Source organism: Micromesistius poutassou (assembly GCF_964030765.1).
Source record: "Micromesistius poutassou genome assembly, chromosome: 22".
NCBI classification, from domain to species: domain Eukaryota; kingdom Metazoa; phylum Chordata; class Actinopteri; order Gadiformes; family Gadidae; genus Micromesistius; species Micromesistius poutassou.
This window is the reverse complement of record NC_140292.1, coordinates 4093167-4117603: the sequence shown is the minus strand read 5'-3', so window position 1 is coordinate 4117603 and position 24437 is coordinate 4093167. Positions and strand designations below refer to the sequence as shown.

At 49.4% G+C, this 24437-nt stretch overlaps 1 protein-coding gene across 1 annotated transcript in view; it reads right to left on the bottom strand.

The window, feature by feature from the left end:
• Window positions 1-24437, bottom strand: part of rimbp2a (RIMS binding protein 2a) — a gene marked incomplete at both ends in the record, with an annotated part of 66124 nt that overhangs the window by 3682 nt on the left and 38005 nt on the right. Inside the window, 18 exons of the mRNA XM_084486360.1 lie at window positions 204-275; window positions 991-1091; window positions 1520-1688; window positions 2908-3080; window positions 6454-6565; window positions 7102-7251; window positions 8073-8225; window positions 8953-9360; window positions 9643-10050; window positions 10966-11117; window positions 12486-12509; window positions 12910-13788; window positions 16216-16325; window positions 16772-16851; window positions 17144-17307; window positions 18652-18832; window positions 22533-22583; window positions 23519-23623. Of these exons, the coding sequence (XP_084342486.1) occupies window positions 204-275; window positions 991-1091; window positions 1520-1688; window positions 2908-3080; window positions 6454-6565; window positions 7102-7251; window positions 8073-8225; window positions 8953-9360; window positions 9643-10050; window positions 10966-11117; window positions 12486-12509; window positions 12910-13788; window positions 16216-16325; window positions 16772-16851; window positions 17144-17307; window positions 18652-18832; window positions 22533-22583; window positions 23519-23623 (3492 nt within the window). The remainder of the gene's footprint in view (window positions 1-203; window positions 276-990; window positions 1092-1519; window positions 1689-2907; window positions 3081-6453; window positions 6566-7101; window positions 7252-8072; window positions 8226-8952; window positions 9361-9642; window positions 10051-10965; window positions 11118-12485; window positions 12510-12909; window positions 13789-16215; window positions 16326-16771; window positions 16852-17143; window positions 17308-18651; window positions 18833-22532; window positions 22584-23518; window positions 23624-24437) is intronic.

The window sequence follows — 24437 nt, the reverse complement described above, 5'->3', positions numbered from 1 at the left end:
GGGAGAGCATAGGGGAGTAGAGAAAACAAGCAGAGTAGAGGGACGAGAGAAGTGGAGAACATAATGGAGAGAGAGCGTTAATGTGAAGAACAAGAGAGACATTACAGGAGAGAAAGTCTTTGAAAGTTCCCAATTTGCAAAACAACTCCTTGACTTTGAAAAATATCTTTGCCGTGAAAAATGGGAAAACAAATTATGCTCACATAATAAAAGCCATCTTCATCAATTTCTCCAAAAACAGCCATGATGTCACCAGCACAAAAGGTCAGCTCAGCCTATCCAAGACAGAGACAGAGAGGCATGCTAGGAAATGGACTCATACATATACATATTAACAACAATGTTGTGAGTTTGTTTCTCTCACAAATACAGTAGGTTTAGTCAAAGACAAAGGTATGCATTAAGAATTATAACCGATACAATGTATTTTTCCATGGAACTTGATTCTAAATGAAAAGGTTGGACCAGTTCTGTGGATGAGACAATGACAAATATGAAACAGTGACGTATTTCATTACAAATGAATACACTCATTTACAATGGAGTTGATTGAAGAGAATCATCGGTATAATGCTTCAGTAATAATCAATGGAAGGTGCTCCACAGCTTTCAATGGGTCCATCCAAAATCACTGAGTTTCAGTTCTCCACCACTTTCACTCCTAAATTAGGACATCATTCTTTTGACATTGATTGTTTTTTGATGTACAAAAAACGTTTTTTTGGCTGCACCCTGTGGAGCACAATTAAGGTGAGTTACCATGACGATGATGACGACGCAACGCAGAGTTATCAGCGGAGCACCAGGGGTCAGGGTTCTAAAGTATCTCTGGAGCCCTCTGTGTCTTATATAGGGTGGAGTACCCCAACATCAACACAAGGGGCGTTCTCTATGGAGCACTGCGTGTCCTTAACTGGGTTGTAGTACCCTGCTATCAACACAAGGGGAGCTGTCTCTGGCGCAGTGCGTGTCTCTTACAGGGTGCAGTACCTCAACGTCAACGTTAGGGGAGCTCTCTCTGGGGTCGTAGTCGTAGAGGGCCACCATCCTCCGAGTAGCCTGGTCTCTGCGCTGGCCTCGCCTGTTTTGCTCTGAGACAACACACCAGATGATTATGCAATGGATAGCAATATTTGTCAACCTTTACAAGGAACATGGTATCTGGAATGATCATAGTCGTTCAGAATAGGCAGAAGAAGAAGAAGAAGAAGAAGAATAAGGAGCAGAAGAAGAATAGAAATGATGATAATAATACAAGTTTAACAGAATCACACATCCTGATTATGAAACCATCCTATCCATGTTCCTTTGCCATTCATGGGCCCTGTTTAGACAGGCCTTTTAGACTGATCTATCCAGCACACATCTAGGTGGACACCCCCACTTGTGATGTCAGAAGAGGGAGATTTTCCAAACGGCTTGTAAGGGCTAATCACACTCACACTCCAGTGCTATGATATGTCACCTTCAAAGTGTATACATGAGAATGCTCGTGTGAACGGGGGGGGGGGGGGGGTACCTATCCGGTCGATGGGCGTGTTGAGGGGCAGGAAGCCCTGCTTGATGAGCTGCTCCAGGGTCTCGTCGTCCTCCGCCCGGATCTCGGACACCATGTTGCAGGGGATCAGACCCTTCCGCCCGCACACCTCGCCCCGGTAGAAGCCGTCCGTGTCCTTATCCCCGTAGACCTGGCCGACAAGGTGGGAGGGAGGGAGGGAGGGAGGGAGGGTGGGGGTTAGGCGTGGGCGTGACGGCGGCGGTGGCGGCGGGGTTCTTTAGGGTGTGGGAGGACTGAACCCACGATGGTCTCTGGGTTCAGTCCCAGGAACCGTCGTTGTGGATCCTTGTGTTTGGATCGACAATAATGTTATGGATCTAGAATTGGTGTTACACCAAAGCTCCCCTGGACTGGTTATAATAATGAATAATAATAATAAAAAATATATAAAATACTATATATATATATATATACATATATATATACATATATATATATATATATATATATATATATATATATATTTAGTGGGAAATCAAGGCCGTAATGGACTACGCTCTGACGACTTCCTGTTAATGTCTGTTCCTCATGTCTGGACAGAATGATGGGAAAAAGCCTTTCTGTTCAGATGGGGAGCTTCTACAGACGGAGCGCATCCAAATGGATCGACTTTGCTTCCTATCGTCCATTTGTATCAACCCTGCAGGAGACAGAGCTCAGCAGGGTATCGGTCAATGCCGCGGTCTCTAATTGACCTGTAACTGATTCAGCGGGCCGTAAGAGGATATATGGGTGTAATACTTCCTGTCTGTTTCAGTGCTTTGTTGTAATCTCGTTGCGGGTCGTTTTAATGCTGCTCTCAGCCAGCTCCCTTTTGGAATCAGAGGTTTTTAAATCCAATCAGACGTTGTCTGCTTCAAAACCAAAATACAAAAAAGAAACATTTCTAAATATCCACACTTTTCCCTTCCACTTAACTTTCTGTTTATGTGCTTTGATACAGCACTTTCAGAACATCCAACTTCTTTTGCAATTACCTTTAATAACTGACCATGATTCTACTGAACCAGACTGAGAGACCGTTTAAAGGCTCAGGATACCTTTGCAGGTGTTTTGGATGAATTAACGGACTAGAGTGTGATACTTTGAGCCTACAATATCAAACCTTTTCACAAGATTCGAATTTGGGGTTTTCAAAAGCTGTAAGCCATAATCATCAAAAACATCAATTAACAAATAAAGGCCTGAAATATCTCACTTTGCATGTAATGAGTCTATATACTATATTAGTTTCACTTTTTGAGTTGAAATACTGAAATAAATGAACTTTTGCACGATATTCCAATTGTTCGAGTTTCACCTGTGTCTATATACAGTATATATATATAGGGAAGGTTTGGACTCCGCACCCTGATGATCTGGCCCTCTTTGAAGGGCAGCTCTTCGTCGGCGGCGTCAGGGTTGGGGGACATGGAGAGCGGGTCGTAGTCGAACAGAGCCACGAAGATCCGGAAGGACTCCTCGGGCTGGGAGTCGCTGTAATATGGCGGGGAACGCCGCTCCCGCTCCCTGTGTCCGCCGTCTTTAACACAGCAAGCAGAGCATAAGCAAGCAGAGCAAGCATAAACGCCGAGACTTCATCACTCCTCCCTCTTCGTAGGAACCCCCCGGAATACACACCGGGCGGAAAATGTAATTTGCAATAATGCATAATGGTCCCGTATTATGCCACCAGGTGTGAGTGTGATTAGCCGGTACAAGCCAAAATCTGCCTCTTCTGACATCACAAGTGGGCGTGTCCACCTAGATGTGTGCTGGATAGATCAGTCTACCAGCCTACCCAGTGGACTGTAGCAAACGTTGCTCATCTATCCGTCACACACCGTCACACATCTAGGTGGACACGCCCACTTGTGATGTCACTAGAGGCAGATTTTCAAAACGGCTTGTCATGGCTGATCACACTCACACCTGGTGGTTTTACATGGGACCTTTCAAACTCAGCGTTATAGCAAGTAGCCTACGCAGAAATAAAACAAATAGAAAGAAATTAGAAACATTTCTTACCTGACTTACTGTTCGGCTGTTAACTAAATCACTGTTCAGTTTTTTATCTTATAAATGTGTCTTTCTGCTCCGTTAACCTTAGGCGATATGCGTGTGCACAGGCTTATAGAGAGACACACCGTCCCTATGTCCTATGCCGGTATTCTCTACGTTCAACATGCTCTGTAGGATGGAAGCACGCCTTCTCGTCACCATGCACCACAGCATGGGGGCTCCACACACTAGGCTCAGTCGGCATGCATGCATCGTCAATGCAATCACATCAATACACACCTAAAAGGTACCCACACACTCACACACACGTGTGCATACACACGCACACACACACACACACACACACTTGCACACGCACACACACACACTTGCATGTATGCACATACACACACACATTCTCAAGCAAACACAGACTCATGCTATTTTGGCAATTCCAGTTTAGTGGGTGATGTATAAGGGGCAAGACACACAATGATGTTTTACATTGGCGTGATACATGGAGGTGGACACACAACAGACACTGTGGCATCAGCAACACAAACAAGACTCACGTGCATATTCCTATACTCTTACATACAACTGTGGTTGTGGGCTTTAATAGGAGTCATTTCTGTACACTACACTATCTATCTACTATTGACCCATCACTGTGAAAAGAACATATCACAGGCTCAAATTGTAAAATTTTAAATTGCACATAATTTCACAAATGCGAGTGTGGACCAACACCTTGATCCAAACCGGAACATATTGAGCATGTGCCTGACTTTACTGTCCATTTGCAATCAATATGAATGTCAGGGGTGTTTCATTATTTATGTATTACTCTTTCTTGGCACGAGGAAGACCATAGAAACAATCCAAACCTTTGGACTGTCTACTAATGAACAGTCCAAATGTTACCTTCCATCGGAAAAAGGTTACATTTTTATGATGGAAGGTAAAAAGGTTAATCTTGTTATGAAAACAGCTAAAGGAATGAAATTCTTTCAAATGGACTCTTTTCCATAATGTATTTCACATTTATATCACCTTGTGTATATCACTTTGTGGATTGTATTGCTGTATCTATCTGTATATATATATATATATTTTTTTTTTTTAAATTTTTCTGGGATTTTTCAGGGATGCTTGTATACACAGCCAAAACCTTGCAGCGTTTTAACAAAGGAAAAAACAGCGACGACAGTGCAAGCACTCTCCTAAAGCTGACTCCTCAACAATCCTCATACAACCGGTCATGCAATACGCCCGCAATAACAACAACCGGAGTGTGGAGGCGCTAATGGGCCTGGTCCCGCCTACAGAAGGCGAGTGGCTTCAGCAGACACCTGGGGTTCAGTGCAGTGAGGAGGAGGGCATTCTCTGAGCAGTCAACCAATCAAGTCAGCTCATGTCATCATCATCATCATCCGCAACAGTAAAGAGTGGCCATCTTGGAATGGTCCTTTGAAAGAGTGAGGGGGGGGGGGTGTACGGGGAGGGGGAACGGCTTGCCAGTAGAGTTGGGGGAGGGGGGGGGTCGGGGGGGGTGGTGGAGGAGGGGGTGGGGGGGGGTCGGGCATCTCAGTGCAGTGAGTCATGCTGAGCAACTGTAAGCATAATAATAATCATTAGGGCATAACATAAGTAGCACGCGGGTCCCAGAGTCGCGGGTGCCATTATTATTATTATTAACATTATTATTATTACTTTTTTTTTACGTTGTTTCAGTTGCATTGGAGTCGGTGAAGGGAACGAAGAGGGGCGCCGGAGAGGGGGGAGACGGGGGGGGGTGGAGGGATGGGGAGGGGGGGGGGGGGGGGACGTACCATAGGGAGCGCCGCGGGCGGCTGCAGCGTGCCTGTGCGCCGGCCGGGTCCTGTGGCCAGCTACCCTGCCACAGTTACCGTCCTCGTGGCCCGGAGAGAGCTTTCCCTCACCGCTACACTCAGTGGTTATCTCTACGAGGGGGAAAGAACCAATCAGAGCGGAGAGGGGGGGGGGGGGGGCGGGGGTTGTCGGGGAAGGGGCAGGGTAAAAGGAGGAGGGGGGGGGGGGGGGGGGGGGGGGCAAGAGAGTGGGGCACACTTAAAAAAATAAGTCGACGCTAAAATCGCAAATAAAGGAAACGACAGGGTCCTTCCTGTTCAGGCCTTTTGTTCTTCCTGTTTGGGTCGGGTCTGCTCGTTGATGGTGGAAATGAAATGAAAACCAAATGACTATAATGTGAGAGGTATGCGGACCAGTAGCACTACATCCGGGCTGTGTATTGGCTGCACTGCCCAGCTGGCTGTGTTACTAAGGTCTGCTAGGATCCCTTAAGGCGCTGACACACCATTCCGACTGCCAATCGTCGGCAGAAAAGGCAGTCGGGCCGATTTGGTCGTGGCTGATTCAACACGTACGATCGGCTGAAAAGAACACAGGCGGCTCGAAAAAAAGATCACAGACGGCTTTGACGATGGCCGATCACACAGCGCACACACCGAACAGACTCAGGTCACCAGACTGTCCGACGGCCGATAATCTGGTTGGTGTGTCAGGGCCTTTACACTTGTTAGCGGGGGGGGGGGGGGGTGAGCAGGGAGTAGGATGGGCGTGGTGCTACAGATGGAGAGAGAGAGGTGATCTGGAGACACAAGGATGGAGGTGGTGCTTTTAGTTTGGTTTGTTGTTTGTTTGTTTGCTTCTAACAGCGCAACACAGACTGGCGGGTGGTGGTGGGGAAGGGGGCAGGGGGGAGGAGGGGGGGGCACATAGAACATCAAAAGCAGAGTCACACTCAGCCACACTCAAGCACAACATAATACCACTCATTCACTCTCTCCCTCTCTCTCCCTCTCTCTCATTCACTCTCTCCCTCTCTCTCTCTCTGTCCCCCTTCTCTTGAGGCGTGCAACCTCGTGACTAACCGATAGAGGGGACCATGAGGGGCCGTCTCTGGGGCTGGGGCCCGCCGCGGGGGCCGTGGGGGCCTCGTCTACCGTTCTCCCGGTCTTGTCGCCCTCCCGGCGAGCTGCCAGCCTGCAACACACACAAACACCGACACAGAGATACACACACCGCCATTTACCCAAAGTCATATGTGCGTGCTCACATATGTGATGACACAGACACCCAGACATACACAGACACACACACACAGACACACACACACACACAGACACACACAGACATGTGCACACATGCACGGACAGACACACATGTAAGCACTCGCGCAGTTTAACCCGCCCCACCCCGGACATACAAAGCACACACACACACACAGACACATACACACACACACACACACACACACACGCACAAGCACACAAGAAAAGAAATTACCATTTCAAAGTAAAACAAAGCAACATCAGGAGAGAAGCAGTATCGTTAAGCACTTTTTATTTCAACAGAAACAATTTTTGTACAATTTCCATGTCAAAAAGGGAGAAGTAAATTCATGCAGCAAAAAACCAAAACAAGCCGTGAGGAGGGAAGTGACCGTGAAAAGTTACCAAAAATAAAAGCCTCGACGGGGAGATAACAATTTTTGCAGGAAGAAGGGCTGTTACTTGTACCTTGAGCGCGTGGTGTGAGTTGCGTCGTCTACCTTCGTCGTTCAGCTGCATCTCCGAGTACAGCTCTTCCTCGTCCTCCTCCAGGATGTCCGACAGGTCGGAGCCCCGACTGCTCTCGCTGTGGTACTCCTCACTGTGACTATAGTGAGGCTGCCGCACACAAGTGACAGTGTACAAGTACGTGGACACACATGCGACGACAAACGACACGACGACGACAACACACACACACACACGCGCACACGCACACGCAGACACACACACACACACACACACACACGCACAAACACAGACGGACGACGGACAACGTGTGTACACATGTAACGTGCGACAGAACGAAACATAAAACAAAGAAAAAAAGGCATCCACACACTCACACCCCCAACCGCACACAAACACGGGACCCCGAAAAGGAACGGAACCTGGGTGTGTGTGTGTGTGTGTGTGTGTGTGCGTCCTCCGAGTTGCACGTGGATCCTACCTGCGCTGGTACCTCATAAGGAACCCCCTTGAGGACCCCCCTTAAGGACCCCCCCCTTAACCCAACAGCCTTAACCTTAACCCTTCCTCACGATAACCTTTTCTTGGTCTAATCGTGTGACCCGCCTGATTGTAGATTGGACTACTAAAAAAATGATCTATTATAATGGATCTATCCTAGAATTAGGGCTTTGTCACTACAGAGCACTTCATAAACACTTCATAAAGTCGTTAGGAAGCTCTCTTCTCTGTAATAAGATAAGATGAAATTAGACCGTATTAGGGTCAAAGCAGCAAATTGGGGATTAGCTGGTAAGATTACTTATTGGTTTGTCAGTCTATTGTGAATTAATGAGAAAAGCGGGGGGGGGGATCCTATTACAATGAAGCCGTGTGGGTTCGGTTTCAGCCGTGATTGGCTCGGGGGGGGGCAGTGGAGGGGGGGGGGTGGGGGGGAGGCAGTGGAGTCATTTCCTGGTGGCGCTTCTTACCGGCCGGCCCAGCTCAGAGCCTCTGAGGAACTCGTCGACCGAGGGCCCTCTCCGCCGTCCGCGGGCCGAGCCTTCTTCGTCTTCGTCTTCGTCGTCCGAGTGGCGCTGGTGGAAGGGCTGCTCGCCGTATCCCCCCTGCTGCCTCCTCTCGCCCTGGGCGGGGGGAAGAGAGGTAGGAGGAAAGAAGGAAAGGAGAGGAGGAGAGAACGAAAGAAGGACAGAAAGAGAGACGGAAAGAATGAAAGATAAAGACAAGGAAGGACATGAAGAAGGAAGATTATTAAATTAGTTGCATTTATTTTTTGGACAATACGGGCACACAGACTCTACTACTCTCGTGGTGTGAAGACGATAGAAACTGTGTGATAATGACAAATGCAAAACTTTGCAGTTAAAAGTGCAATGTGTAGAATTAAGTGGCATCTACATCATAAATCTTTTTTTTTTACCAAAATATCCTATGTATAAATAGGATTCAATGAAAATGGAGTTTCACACACTTTTTTTAATCAAAGTGGAAAATAGCGTTGAAGTGTGTTGTGCCGCAGACTAGTGTATCATGCGACATGGCGGCATCTGGGGCTAAGGAGCAGCGCGTTGTGCTACACAGCAGTGTGTCATGCTACAGAGCAGCTAATCATGCTAAAGAGCAGCATGCCATGCTACAGTGTGTTGGGCTACACAGCAGTGTGTGGTGCTACACAGCAGTGTGTGTGTGGCGCTACACAGCAGTGTGTGTGTGGTGCTACACAGCAGTGTGTGGTGCTACACAGCAGTGTGTGGTGCTACACAGCAGTGTGTGTGTGGTGCTACACAGCAGTGTGTGTGGGCGCTACATCGAGCAGCAGGGCCAAAGCAGTGCACTCCAGCGTCAGAATACCTTCCCGCTCTCCGCCGCCACCCGCTGCGCCGCCTCGCGGGCGATGGCCTTGGCCACGGTGTCCGGGATCAGGGTGCCGCGCGGCTGCGGGAGGATCCTCTGCGGGGAGGGGGAGCGGGGGTTGGCCGACGGCGGCGCCTCCAGGGTGTGTACCTGCAGGGGAGCCATCCGCGCGGGGTCCCACGCACCGGGCGGTCCTGGGGGGCCCGGAGCCATCCGCGGGAGGGGGTCCCATCCGCTGGCCTCCAGGTCTCTGGCACTTACTGGTCGCTGGGGCATGGGGTGGGGGTGGGGGTGGGGGATCAGAGGCAGGCGGTGCTGGGGCCTCAGGCCCTGGTGGGGCTGCAGGTGCAAGGGCTGCGGCGGGCAGTTCGGGGGCCGGGGTTGGCCTTGGGGGTGGGGGTGCCCCTGTGGGCCGCCGGGGTGTGGCACCCCGTGGTGCGGACCCCCAGGGTGCGGACCCCCAGGGTGTGGACCCCCAGGGTGCGGACCCCCAGGGTGCGGACCCCCAGGGTGGGGCTCCCCGGCGTGGGGCTGGCGGGGCTGAGGGTGGGGCTGGGGCAGAGTCTGGCCGTGGGGGTGGGGTTGGTTCTGAGGGTGCGTCTGCTGGGGGTGGGGCTGGTGCTGGTTCTGGGCGTGGGGGTGGGGCAGGGTCTGCGAGTGCGGGTGGGGGTGCGGTTGAGTCTGCGGGTGCGGGTGGGGGGGGTGGGGCTGCGTCTGAGAGTTGGGCGGGCGGGGCGGGGCTTGCGGCGGGTGTTGGTGCGGGTGTCCTGGCGGCTGGGGCGGCGGGGCGCACAGCTGGAGCTGGGGCTGGGGGTGCTGCAGGTGGGGGGACTTGAGGTGTGGCGGAGCGTGGGCGGCGGGGGGTCCGCCGTGGGGGTGCAGCGTCAGCGCCAGGGGCTGGGGCCCCGGCGGCGGCGGCAGGGCCAGGGGGGGCAGAGGCACCAGCAGGTTGTTTGGAATGACGGCGACGGGCGAGTCCTGGGACTCCCCCTGGGCGGACAGAGTTCTGACGATGACCTCGCGGGCCTCCAGACACTGGATGCGCGTCAGCTCCACGCTGACGTAGTCGGCCAGCGGGTACAGCACCTCCGCGATCTGGTCCACAGGGTCACCACGACAACAGTAGCGTTAGCGTTAGCATTAGCATTAGCGTTAGAGATTATTTTTTTAATTGTCGCTCTATGAACAGGTTGCTGTTATTAATTGATCTATTCTATGTGTTAGACCTGCGTTTTTGTGTCATTCCATTACTGAAAGTTATCCTTATATTATAATAAGAACATAATACCATGTAACTATTCATTTGTAATAAAGAATAAAACCTTTATGCATAGGAACATATGTTAAAAACACTTAATGTGGTTTAGAATTCATTTGGCGTCAAACGTGATATGATTCCATCAGGATCCAGACATTGAGTTACAATTTGTCTGCTCCATGTAGACTGAGCTATCTTTAACATTTAATGGTGTTTCCTTAAACTATGACATTTATGAACCCACCAATACATTTTGAACGGAATGCATGTTAAAAGTGAGAGGCTTGTGATGGCACTTTCCTACAGCTAGAGGACAGTGTTGTGCACATGACGTGTATATGTAAATGCTCTGACAGCAGTCAGACACAGTGTATGTCATCATAACGGCTACACACTAGCATTCCCCGTGAAGCACTCCAGTACCCCATGCGATCCATAAAATCCAATATCATAATGTTTACATAGAGAAGGAGAACAGAGGCTCTGATATTCCATTCCTGCGTGCTGCTGCACCCTTATAACGCTCTCACCGCCTCCATTACGTAAACTCAGGGGGAATGAATCACGGCTGCGGATGCAAAGCTGTCAACCTTGCACAATGTTTTGACATCCCTGCCGGAGACAGCTCCTCAAAGTCCTTCCACCCGCTCGCCTCCCGCCTCCCTCCCATCTCCTCCTCCTAAACCGGGCTGACACGGAAATCCACGTTTCGAGGTGGAACCCCCCCCCCCCCCCACCCCACCCCAGCTCACCCTCTGTCCTTTGGTGCAGACTACGTAACCGATGACGTTGGCCCCGTTGGATGTCCCGGTAGGGGAGAGCGGCGGGGGCTTCCAGTGCACCTGCAGGACTCCGGGTGCCTGTCCGCACAGCACCTGCACCTCCTGAGGAGCCAGAGGAGGCCCTGGGGGGGGGGAGCATCCAGAGAGCAGCTGTCAGTAGCCATGTCGGTGTGTGTGTGTACATACTGCGTACAATAGGAGGGTAGATGAAGCACACCACGGTGGTCACCATGCATTGTGCACTAGCAGCAGTGGTTGAAGTCAGGTTTTGTGAAAGAGATGGCGGATCTTCTGGTTTTGGTACATGTACGATACGATACAACAGGGGCCCATGCTGGGGACATGGGATGGTTGTGAGCATTCAGGAGGAATTGAGTTGTGATGGGGGATATTTGGAAGGGAATGTACTACAATATCAAAGGATGTAAGAGAATAAAGATAATACATAAGAAAGACCTACATCTAACTTCAAGAAATCTCTGACGCCTTCCTAACAGCATCCTAGTGTAGGTTTTGTGTTATGCAGAGTAGAGCAGCCTAGAGTAGATTATGTGTGCAGCAGAGAGTAGAGTATCCTATAGTGGATTTTGTGTTTATGAGAGATAGGTTAGAGTATCCTAGAATAGATTATGTGTTCAGAAGAGAGAGTAGAGCAGCCTAGAGTAAATTATGTGTTTATAAGAGATAGGGTTGAATATCCTAGAGTAGATTATGTGAGAAACAGAGAGAGTAGAGCAGCCTAGAGTATATCAGGTTTGAAACAGAAAGAGTAGAGCAGCCTAGAGTAGATTATGTTTGAAACAGAGAGTAGAGTATCCTAGAGTAGATGTTGTGTTTAGAAGAGAGAGGTTAGAGCATCCTAGAGTAGATTTTGTGTTCCACTCTCCAGGGCAGCAAGGCCAAGTCATGCAAAACAGGGGGAGGCTGCATTCAGGCAGACACTCATGGTAAAATGTGGGTTTGCTCATTGAGCAGCGAGGGGGGGTAGTAAAAAGCTTTTTACAAAGCATTTCTTTTTTTAGTGTCCATTGTTTGAGGCGGTGCTGAGTGAGTCGACTCGGAAAACATCATAGCAGATCACATGGAGGATAGGGATCTGAGTCGTGATGTGTACGATGCAATGAGCAAACATGAGCAAAATTGTATTTCACTTGACAATTCAACATATTTACTTGGGTCGGTGTGTTAGGTTTGTCCCGTATTCAATATGCCACACATATAGTATGAGAAGTGATTCAAGTTGTGTTGTTTATCAAAGTTGAAATAGGTCTCATTAAAAAAAGAGACTATTCCACATGGAATAATGAATTCCATATTTTCTGCATTATACGATTGTGCCCAGGTTTGGTAGTGAACTACCAGTGTCTTGTCACTGTATATTCCTGTATAGTCTATCTTTCTCATGGCAACAGTTATCTGTATCTAATACACTCAACATGAGCCTAAGATGCTTTTAGTAAACTAACCCCAGGGCAGGTGCATATTCTGACCTGTTCTGCAATATGGTGTTGGACCTAGACAGAAATCAATAAAAACAATGTAAGGCAATGTTTCTTGACACAACATTGTAAGCGGAATCCTTACTATCCCATGTTGCAAGTAACAAAAGAGTCCACATAGGGTAACACACAGTGGCAGCAAACACATTCTATATATTGTGATGTGGTGTCATTGGATTTTCCACATATTTCTCAAACGTGATTCTGCAAAACACAATTTCAAGCAACATGAAAAAAGTGACAAAGTGCACTCTCGACAAAAACAACACACTATTCGAACATTCCAAAAAAAAACAGACCCCTGTGTATGAGGACGTAAACAGGAAGTAGAAATCAATCCATATTCCAGAAGATCAAGAAAGTTAGCATACAACCCTGTACAATCAGGCTAAGTAAACAGGCAAGCACAACTGACCCGCCGCTTGGGTGCAGAACTCCACGCCGGCCTCCTTCTTCTCCCTCTGCTCCAGCGGCAGTTGCCATGGCACCTGGTGCGGCCTGGCCACCACCGTCACCTTGTACACCGTCATGGCCTTCAGGTTGACGAAGCGCAGCCGGCACCGGCCCGGCTTCACGGCCGCGTGCTCCGCGCCGTCCAGGAAGACGGTGTGGCCGTAGTTGCTGTTGCTGGGCAGCCAGGAGAGCTCGGCCGTGTCGCGCTGGATGTCGTCCACGCGCAGCCCGCACGGCGCCACCACCACGTTGGCGCCGACCAGCAGCGTGCAGCGCAGCTCGTCCGAGGGGCCCCGCTCGGTGGTGCTCTGCACCGACACGCGGTGCACGCAGCCGTCCAGGTCCAGCTTCTCCAGCAGGCACTTGGTGCGGCCCCCCAGCGGCACCGTAGCCCGCAGCTCGCCGTCCACCAGCACGGCGTAGCCCGACATGCCGCCGCCGCCGCCGCCGCTCCAGCCGCGGGGCACCAGGGGCGGGTCCCAGCCCACGATGACGCTGCGCGCCAGCTGCTTGATGAGGTTGATCCTCCGGGGGTAAGGCACCACGTCCTCGGCGAGGTCCTCGGGGTCCGGGGGCCCCTCCTCGGTGCCGTTGCTGCAGGGGCCCAGCGCGTTGGCCGAGCACAGGACGCCCCCGTCCAGGGTGCCGCCGCCGCCACCGCCGCCGCCAACACCGCCAACGCCGCCGCCGCCGTCCACGCCCATGATGCACAAGGGGGCGTGGCCCGGCTGGCCTAGCTCCTCCCCCTCATCCCCGGCCTGGATGGCAAGCTTCTCCTTGTCCTGGACGAACTCCACGAAGTTGGAGGGGACCAGGCCCCGTTGGCCGTCCAGCAGCTCCCCTGGTGGACAGATACGGCGTTACAAGGCGAGTTCAATACATCTGCCACTGGAAATAACCAACTGATTTGGGAAAATAAATCCTAAACCTTGCCTCGTGTATGAAAAGTGCTATATAAATAGTTTAGCCTTGCCTTGCCTTCCCTAATGACAGGGAAACTATTCAAATGATTTGAAATAAACATTGAGTTAATGAGAAAACCCATCCTACTCATCCGTCGTAGGCATTTGCTTTTTATGCAGTGATATACTTCCAAGAGCCAAATATTTGTAATTGTCAGGGTACCATTTATCTAATGCTGGAGATAAGCTCTACTGTGTACTGTGTACTGTCTACTCTTGATTCCAAATGACAGTTGGTTTCTTTCGCCTGCAGCGTTCTATTGATCAGAACGCCACTGTTTTTCATTATAGCACAGCAACCTGGAGCAGGTTACCGTTCAGTGTTGGGCTGCTCAAGGACTTCTCAAACACTCATCACTGTTGTCATAGTAACCCGGTTACCTGAGCCTTCCGAGCCAGGTCGTGTTACTATAAACCCCGGCCCGGTCAACACCTGTTTGCCTTTAATTTCAGAGGGAGAAATGTCAACACAAGCTGAGATTGTATGAGATTAGAGAGCTGAGACTTTAACAGCGAGCTATTTACCAGATCCCAAGCATTACCGACTCATGTTGATCCATCTTTTTACAGCATAAAAGAGCCAAACACGGGACAAAGGGGTAAAAATACACATTTATCTTCCAAGACAAACTGAATGCTTAATTGTGTTCGATACTCAATTGTATCATACAGCTATCACCGGATTTTGTGTGTGTGTGTGTGTGTGTGTGTGTGTGTGTGTGTGTGTGTGTGTGTGTGTGTGTGTGTGTGTGTGTGTGTGTGTGTGTGTGTGTGTGTGGCCACGTGAGCATTCATTGAATTAGTCCTCATCAGGCTAATAGGAACCAAGGGCCCCATCTTGACAGCGGTCTGGTTTTGGGGCCCCCAGCTGTCCCCTTCACTGACAATAACAGAGGCCTCCTCTAGTCAAAGCAGGGCAGTCTGACTCCAGTAGTTAACACAGGGCCCTCCTCTATTCAGAGCAGGGCAGTGTGACTCTAGTAGTAATCATAGGGGCCCTTCTCTAGGAAGCAGGGCAGTCTGACTTCGGTAGTTAACATAGGGGCCCTCCTTTAGGAAGCAGGGCAGTGTGGGCATAGGGGCCCTCGCCCTAGAAAGCAGGGCAGTCTGACTCCAGTAGTTAACATAGGGGCCCTCCTTTAGGAAGCAGGGCAGTCTGCCTCCAGTAGTTAACAAAGGGGCCCTGGCCTAGGAAGCAGGGCAGTGTGAACACAGGGGCCCTGGCCTAAGGCCCTAGGCAGTCTGCCTCCCAGACGGTACTTCTGCCCTTTACTGCGAGGCTAAGCTGGCAACAATAGCTAATGTGATTAAGAGGAGCCACCAATGGAGAAGCCGCCACGATGCTAATGTGATTAGACACAAGATCAATCTAATTGGCTGTTAATACATCTAATGGGGAGTTCTTTTTGGTGATCTTGGCACCGAGACACTGTTTATTATCTGCATATTATTGTACCATCCGACACTGTTCTATCGAGCACGGGAGGAGATGAAAAATGCGAAGATAATTTTCGAAACGGTATAAAAGATAACGATTTAAAGTGTTAGCCGACGCCATGTTTCAGCCCGAATTGAACACTGAACAATTTTTTTAATGCCTTTTGGGCTGAGAAGGAGAGGTTTTATCTCCATAGTTACAACCCACGGCTACTTTGTGATACATTTTTTTTAAGCTTTAAGCATTGAGTGTGCTGGTTATAATGAGCAACGTTATGTACTGTGTGGCGTTATACTATCAGTGTCTGGGAAACATAAGCCTCCCTCAGACACAGCCATAAATATCAACCGCTACACAGGCGGGGCTCTGCACATCCACACACGACACCATGGCTTCAGCGTTCCCTCCTGGCATCGGTGTACCTGCCTCGTAACCACGCCCGATTTTAAACAATTTTTTTCTGAATTACACTATTATTTTAGTCAACAAACTAACGAAATGGTATACATGTGTTGTGGATCATAGAAGACCTACTCATATGTTTTAAACAGAAACATAAGTAGAAGTAGGGGTGACGACATATAGAATAACTAATAAATCTGACAGAGGAACAATATGAAATGATACTCTACCAGTATGTATTTGACTTTAGCCTAGACAGACAGAAATTTGACTAGATACAGCACTTTTAAAACTAAATATCTTTTAAACAACTCAGCCAATATTATTGAAGCAATCAACAAGTGTTTGATAATGATTAATGATTTATGATGCAGTTCTGGTTATGAAAGGTTCTATCTCTAACAAGCGAAACCAAAAAGTAAGCGTTTATCTGCTATCTGTTTATCTGCGACTCTTTTCTCCTCACCTTCATAAAACCCATCGTCGTCCATGTTCCCGTACACGTAGAGGTACTTTCCCGCCACCAGGGGGAGCTCTGCTTCAGGGTGCTCATTGGGTCCATCGTAAGGGTTGTAACTGAAGGAATAAATGTCACATGTTGTTATTCTTTACATAACCAACCAAACAATATCCACATGCATAGCTTTCCCAACAGTCCAGGGAATATCTCATCTATGTATACGGTATCCCTCCATCTTTGACCAAATTACTGGATTAAAGGTGACATATAATACCACCATGTGTGAGTGGGACGTTTGGAAAATCTGCCTCTTCTGACATCACAAGTGGGCATGTCCACCTAGATGTATGACAGATAGATGAGCAAAGTTTGCTACAGTCCACTGGGTAGGCCGGTAGACTGATCTATCCAGCACACATCTAGGTGGACACGCCCACTTGTAAGGGCTAAGCACACTCACACCCGGTGGTATAATTTGTCACCTTTAAGTGTGTGGTGGTTTGGTCAGTATTCCCAGAGTCCTCCTCCTCCGTCACACATCCCATTAGGGGCAGCCACCCACCTGTAGCGGGCGGAGCAGAGCCGGACCTGGCCTGTGTAGCGAGCCTTGGACCTGGGTGATGGGCTCACCTCATCCTCCATCTGAAACAAGGGGCACTGTTTAAAGTCAGTCAATGCTGAATAACAAGCGAGAGTGACATCGGACAGGCTATAAGCTCATGGATTGGGCATGTTAATGAACAACTGTTGTTGCTGTATGTGTTGTATCGGTGTGTGTGTGTGTGTGTGGCTTTTTATACAAAATGAGCTCTCTCTCTCTCTCTCTCACACACAAACACACTGTCGCACAAGCGCAAACACTAAGCCCAGGTAGCTTAGCCGACATCACTTAGCTAGCCTAGCTTAGCTCACTCCCTGCATCGGCCACACCCACCTCTGAGGGGGCCACCTGTCGGGGGCTGTTGAGCCGATCCGTTGCCGCGGCGCTGGACCTGACGGACAGCGGCTCCGGCCTTTCCCGGGGTCTGGTCTGGGGGGTTGGGCGGGGCAACAGCGATCGGTCGATCAGTGGCTGTGCGCTTGCCACGCTCTCATCGCCTGGGAAACATTGATTCCCAGTGCAAATAATGAACATCTTTCATTGCTATCCCCGTCCTGCTGCTCTCTGCACAGCCATTGATATTCTGTTAAGGGGACCAGGAGGCAAACTGCAAACAGGCTTGTGTAGCGCGCATTGTTCCAGGGTCAACATGCGTCTCTCTTTACATGTGTAAATAAATGTAAAAAAATGCCTTTCCGCACGCAGGTCCTTAGGGACCCCGTGCGGCAACGACGGGTGGGAAAACGTCTGAACTACAAATAGGATCGTCCTCCAGGAGATCAAAGGCAGATACGAGGAGGGAGCGCTGAGGAATCTATTAGGATGTTTCTTCCTGGCGCCGCGCGAGAATTGAGTTTAATCGCGCAGGCAGCTGCAGTGGCACCAAACCGGAGAGATCGTCACACACGCGCACGCACAAACGCAGGCAGCCACGCACAGACGCACACGCGCACTACCACACCCCGTCTTCAAACACCCCGCAGCCTCTCTCTCTCTCTGTCTCTCTTTCGCTCTCTCTGTGTCTCTCTCTCGCTCTCTGTGTCTCTCTCTCTCGCTCTCTCTGTCTCTCTCTCGCTCTGTGTGTGTGTGTGTCTCTCTCTCTCTCTCTCTCTCTCTCTCTATCTTGCTCTCTCTAATGGAGAACAAGATAAAAGAGGATCTCCAGATTCAACACCACCACCCTACTCCTCTCCCCCTATCTTTCTCTCCACCTCCTATCTCTCTCTCTTCCTCTCCCATCTTTTTTAAACCTGCATTGCTGATGCGGCTGGATATGTTTGGGGGTGGGCTGCAGAGACAGCCCCCCCCCCCCCGCCCCGATATAAGGATGCTGTAGCGCTAACTCACAGCAAACAGGTGTCGTACATCAGGCGTCTAGTCATTAGAGGGGAGTTATTGACCGTACAGAAGATGTATTTACACCGGTGATTACTGTCCCTGGACTGGCGGGGTGGGGGTTAGGGTGGGGGGTGTGGGGGGGGGGGACATGACAGCACCAGCCTTTACCACTTTATCACGACTTCAGTAGAGTATTAGTAGTATCAGTCGTAGCAGTGCAGTAGTGATGTAGTGATAAAGTCCTAGTACTTGTACCACCGTAGTGGTACAAGTAGTAGTAGCTACTATCAGTACTGTAGAACAGTCTTTGTAACGTGGACCTGAAAGTATGTTCTCATTGAAGATCCACGTGTTGATAACATAAGTCATCATAAGCATGCCGATGCGATAATAAATCGATAGCTCCCTATTTGTGCACAGATGTGTGTGTGTGTGTGTGTGTGTGTGCGTGTGTGTTTGTTTTTGCGTGCGTGCGTGTGAGTTTATATGAACTGATGACTCACCAGTTTCTATTTGCGGGTTGCTGAGGATTTGTGGGAGGTTTCTCTGCCGGTGGATCCTGGACGGGGAGAAGGAGTCAGCGGCGAGGACGTCCGCCGTCTCTAGCTCTGAGCGTAGGCTAAGCAGCTGCTGGAACTGGTCACGCTGTGACCTGCATTTGTGCTCTAGGTCGCGAACCTTGACCTTTATGTAGATATGTAGATGAGGTGGAAGAAGGTGGTGGTGTCGGGGAGGAGGGGGGGGGGGGGGGGTTTGGCAAGGGACATGGATAGAAAGGGAAATCAAATAAATGGTGCATGCATGATGGGGAGAGAGGGAGAGAGAGAGAAACAGAGGGAGGGAGGGAGGGAGGGAGGGAGGGAGAGAGAGAGAGAGAGAGAGAGAGAGAGAGAGAGAGAGAGAGAGAGAGAGAGAGAGAGAGAGAGAGAGAGAGAGAGAGAGAGAGAGAGAGAGAGAGAGAGAGAGAGAGAGAGACGGTAAGTCAGTGACGGCAGGGAAAGGTTCATTCAAATGCAAACCGCGGCTTTGAGCTTCGGAACTGAGCCTTTGTTCTCTACTGCCTATCATGTCGATGTGTGTAGATCCACCTTCCCATTCATCGTCTTATCAATTAGGATGCAATTAGGACCGGATCCCTAACGAGCTGTTTTAATATCCGTGTGATGCTTGTTTGATCCAAAGCCTCAGTGTCCAATCAAAGAGCCAAGATACGAGGGGAGGTCTTAGTGCGGGTCGTCCCTATGCAACGGCGCTGCACCTTTCGATAAGGCGGCTGAACAAGGCGTGGAGTTATAACGCTTGGGGAAAGTCATACACATTACAGATATTATGCTAGAGGCCCTCAGGGTGATTTAGGTTGACAAGCAGCGGCTAGCACGGCGGCTAGCAGAGAGAGCCACCCGCAGCTACCCTGTGCGTACGACTTCGGGGAGAGCGAGAGTTATTGTTGCCCTCTCTCTCCCTCCCTCGCCCTCTCTCTGTCGCTCCGTCTTTCTCTCTGAGGATGAAGGTAGTACACTTTCTGCATCTGCTGACTCAGCCCGGAAGATGGACGTTGTGGAGAATGTTATTGGGAATAATAAGCAGCCCTACACAGAAAGCCATTTCTTATTTATAATGGCTCGAGAACAGAAAGACAATGGGGGGTGGGTGTGTGGCGTGGGTGTGGGTGTGTGTGTGTGTCATGTGCAAATTAACAGAACATAAATATATATATATATACTATCTCAAGTATCAACTTAATATAGGCATATAGAAATGTGTATATATATATATATATATATATATATATATATATATGTACGTGTATATATATGTGTATAGTCAGATGTATTCGGTTCAAAGTGTCATTTTTGTGCCATTCCGGTAAAGCTAATCTAATAAATATTGTGCATTTCTAGTATTCCAGCGAAGATTAACTTCCGGACTGTTCTGTTTATGCTGACTGGGCTCCTAGGTTTCCCCCAAGTTAGGCCCGGTCATTCTCTACGGCTTCTTTTCCTCATGAAATCCTGTTAATGCTGGAGATGGAAAATAATTTGAGTCTCTCTTTCTCTCTCTCTCTCTATCTCTCTCCCTCTCCATATGTCGCTCTCTTCCAATCGATCCCTCTCTCTCTCCACATCTCTCTCTCTCTCTCTCTCTCTCTCTCTCTCTCTCTCTCTCTCTCTCTCTCTCTATATCGCTCTCTTCCAATCTATCCCTCTCTCTCTCTCTCGCGCTCTCTCTCTTCCCGTCCGTTTTGATGATGACAAGAGATTTAAAGCGGAGGAGAAAAGCCTCTGGAGGAGATGAAGCAGTGATATAATTCTTCTCTAACCCCCCCTGATAGACTAAGGAGGAACGTGTTGTGTTGCATTGTGTAGCGCTGTGGCGTAGCGGATGACTCTGATCAATGAGCTGTTACATGTCTGCTGCAGAAGGACATACAACGGGCAGCAGAATGCTAAAATAGACTTATGACACCAGCCCGACCATACACGTGCTGGCGCCCTTCGGCATCGCCTCCCATTCCCGTCGCGTTTGGCCACGTGATTGGACAATTAGCCATTTTGAAATTCTGCCTCTTCTGACCTCACAAGTGGGCGTGTCCACCTAGACGCGTGCTGGATAGATCCGTCTACCAGCCTACCCGGCGGAGTGTAGCAAACGTTGCTCATCTATCCGTCACACATCTAGGTGGACACGCCCACTTGTGATGTCAGAAGAGGCCGATTTTCCAAACGGCTTGTAACGGCTAATCACACTCACACCCGGTGGTATAATATGTAACCTTTATGACACCAGCCCGACCATACACGTGCTGGAGCGATTCGGCATCGCCGCCCGTTCCCATCGCGTTCGGCCACGTGATTGGACAATCGGCATTCGACTGGCGGAGCATACGGACTAGTGTTGAATTTAATGTCCTGGTTTTAAGCACTTTACCGTCGACGGCGTTTGTAAAACTCCCACGAGCAGCGAGTAGAGAGGGCGAAGGGGAGCGCTGCCAATCACGCAGCACCACACGTCCACACACACCTCGCGGCCGGCGTCCCATTGTGGTGACGTCAAAGGGCCTCGGACGAGGAACTTAATGACGGTCTTATTTTAGGAACAGCGACTGAAATAGAACCGGCTCCCTCACCCCACGAGGTGGCCAGCTGACGAGACAGAGCCACTGGATGCTACTGTCGTTTATGTTTGTGCTTTGCAATGGCCTTGTTTGAATTCATTTTATGTTAATTCTGTATAATGGCTTAATTTATTATAATTTAATGTTTTTGGGGGGGAAAGGGGTATTTTTATATGTTAAGTATTTTCCAGTTGGAGTAGCTAAATTGTTATTACTTAAAGGGATGCGCCGAGGTATTTATATATCGGGTTTGTCTGTCTTCTGATTTGGACCAGTTGTTTTATTCTAAATTCATCATTGTGCATCCTTCCTGTCAGCCGCTCCCCTTGACTTGCAGAAGAACACTAGCCTAGCTTGTGTTCATTTGAAGGAAATACACTTTGAAATACTTTCCAAAGATTTCCAAGGTGTTGCGAATAGTCTCTAATCCATAACAAGTGTCGTTTGTCTACAAACACAGATAAATGGTAATGTGCTGCTGGCCCTAGGTTCCCCTCGGCGTAGACTAGCCAGCCAGAGGCAGCTGATAACATAATTGTGCCAGAAGTGCACTGCAGGGAGCCTTATAATCCACAGCGTCGAAAATAGTGCAGACCCTATGCAAAAAAATATATATTTTGCAGAGGAACCCCGAAAAGCTTCCCTCCTCTTCGCTCCCTACTTCAACTCTGGAGCGGTGGGTGCAGGTGTGAACATAAAGCCCTTACTCTGGGAAAGGGAAAGGAGGGAGGTGGAGTTGTACTGAGACATTTTTGGGCCAACTGCGGTTGTGATGGATATTTGATTTTGTTTGCGGTGACGGTGGATCACCAGCCCAGTCGATTATTACAGATTCGGCCACAGACGCGCACCAGACATGGTGAGCGAGGGATGTAAAAAAGGCTACGTGACCCAGTGCTATCGCACTCAGGCTGGCTCCCGGTTAACGGAGCAAGGCTAAACTGAAGGGTGACAATACTTAATAACGGCTCAAAGATCAGGCTCTTCATGTCAACATTCTGTCTGCATCTAGGACATGAAATAAATTAAGTTGACACATAATTTTTTATTGTTGTTTTTGTCGCTTAAATCCTATCTGAATGTATCTTACAATTACGGTATGCTTTTGAGTAAACGGTTAGTCAAATCATCACACTGTTCCTCTCAGCCTATTTCAGATGGATTCACCGTCTATGGTGCACGAGGCTAAACCAGGTAACAGAAACATGGCGGGTACAGTGGCACCATTGTACCCGTGGTAATTAGATCAGGAGTCCTTTATAGATGTACCTCTAACAGATGCACTGCTCCTTCATGTTCGTGGTCTGCTTCGAGTGGAGCCTGTGGGAGACGCGGACGAACACAGAAACACACACAGAGCGACGGTTGACACTGTGGTCAGGGTGAGCTGAGCTGGGCAGACATGCGACTGTCAGCCCAGTAGTCAGACGAAACACAAGATCATCAGAGCTACAGTGCTTGAGCAGGCATATTCAGATGGGATTAACAATAGAAGGAGGACAGGGCCGTGCAGCAGTCGGAGCAAACTGCATTGTAGTGTCACACACATTGAGCACTCCCGACCAAACAATGGATTTGGAGGTGAGGGGTTGACCAACAACCCTGGAAACTGAGGAACAATATGCAATTCTACAAAGACAGGATACTATATCTACTATATACTGTATATCTACAGTTCAGTAGATCTTTTTTGGGGAATGTAGAGAACAGGTAGATTTTTCCTAAACTGTTAAAATTGTGAAAGTCAACTGAAAGCATATTGGATGCAAGGTTATGAATAATTTTTTTTTACCATCAATCTTGCCAAAGTTATTGACGTGTTCTCTTTGCAATTAAAGTGCACGGGTAGTGCAACTCATAACATATCGACTAAGATCAAAAGTGCGATCGAGTACATCAATAATTTTTATAATTAGAGAAGTTCTTGTCATGCAGGGAATGAGAGAGGTCCATCCAAACTTTTTTTCACAGACATTATTGATTCTCATACACTTTAATGTGACACAGCCTCGGTTGGAACCAGAATGGGCCTTTCACCCAAGAGACACTGATGCTTGGCTAAGATGGATCATCTTCCTCATGATTTATTTGCCATGATATTTGCAAGGGTGTCCAGAGAGGGTGACCTATGACCTGACGCTGAGCGGTGCGTTAGTTGCATCAGAGCTCGCGGCCCAAAACCCTGCACTGCTACTATAGAAAAAACGAAAAGATCCTCTCTATGTTAGCTTAGCTTATATTGGTCTTGCTCTTACCCTTTGCAGTAAATCAATCTCCCTCTGCTTTCCGTGCAGGAGCTCCAGGGCTCGCTCATGCTCTACCTGCAGCCGCTGTCTCTCCTTTGCGACATCGTGCATATGCTGGAGCATGGAATGAAGACAGGGAAACACAGCGCTTGGTTAAAACAACAGGCCTTTGGACTTGGGAGGAGAAATGGGATGCGAGTGCCACTATCTGAGGTAAAAGGGACCAAGGCTCTGGTCTGAGGTACCAAGGACCAAGGCTCTGGTCTGAGGTACCAAGGACCAAGGCTCTGGTCTGAGATACCAGGGACCAAGACTCTGGTCTGAGCTACCAGGGACCAAGGCTCTGGTCTGAGGTACCAAGGACCAAGGCTCTGGTCTGAGATACCAGGGACCAAGACTCTGGTCTGCGCTACCAGGGACCAAGGATCTGGTCTGAGGTACCAGGGACCAAGGCTCCATCCTGAGGTACCAGAGACCAAGGCTCTGGTCTGAGGTAAAAGGGACCAAGGCTCTGGTCTGAGGTACCAAGGACCAAGGCTCTGGTCTGAGGTACCAGGGACCAAGGCTCTGGTCTGAGGTAAAAGGGACCAAGGCTCTGGTCTGAGGTACCAGGGACCAAGGCTCTGGTCTGAGGTACCAGGGACCAAGGCTCTGGTCTGAGGTACAAAGGACCAAGGCTCTAGCCAGAGGTACCAGGGACCAAGGCTCTGGTCTGAGGTACAAAGGACCAAGGCTCTAGCCGGAGGTACCAGGGACCAAGGCTCTGGTCTGAGGTACAAAGGACCAAGGCTCTAGCCGGAGGTACCAGGGACCAAGGCTCTGGTCTGAGGTACAAAGGACCAAGGCTCTAGCCGGAGGTACCAGGGACCAAGGCACTGGTCTGAGGTACCAGGGACCAAGGCACAAGGCACTTTTCATACATTGATAC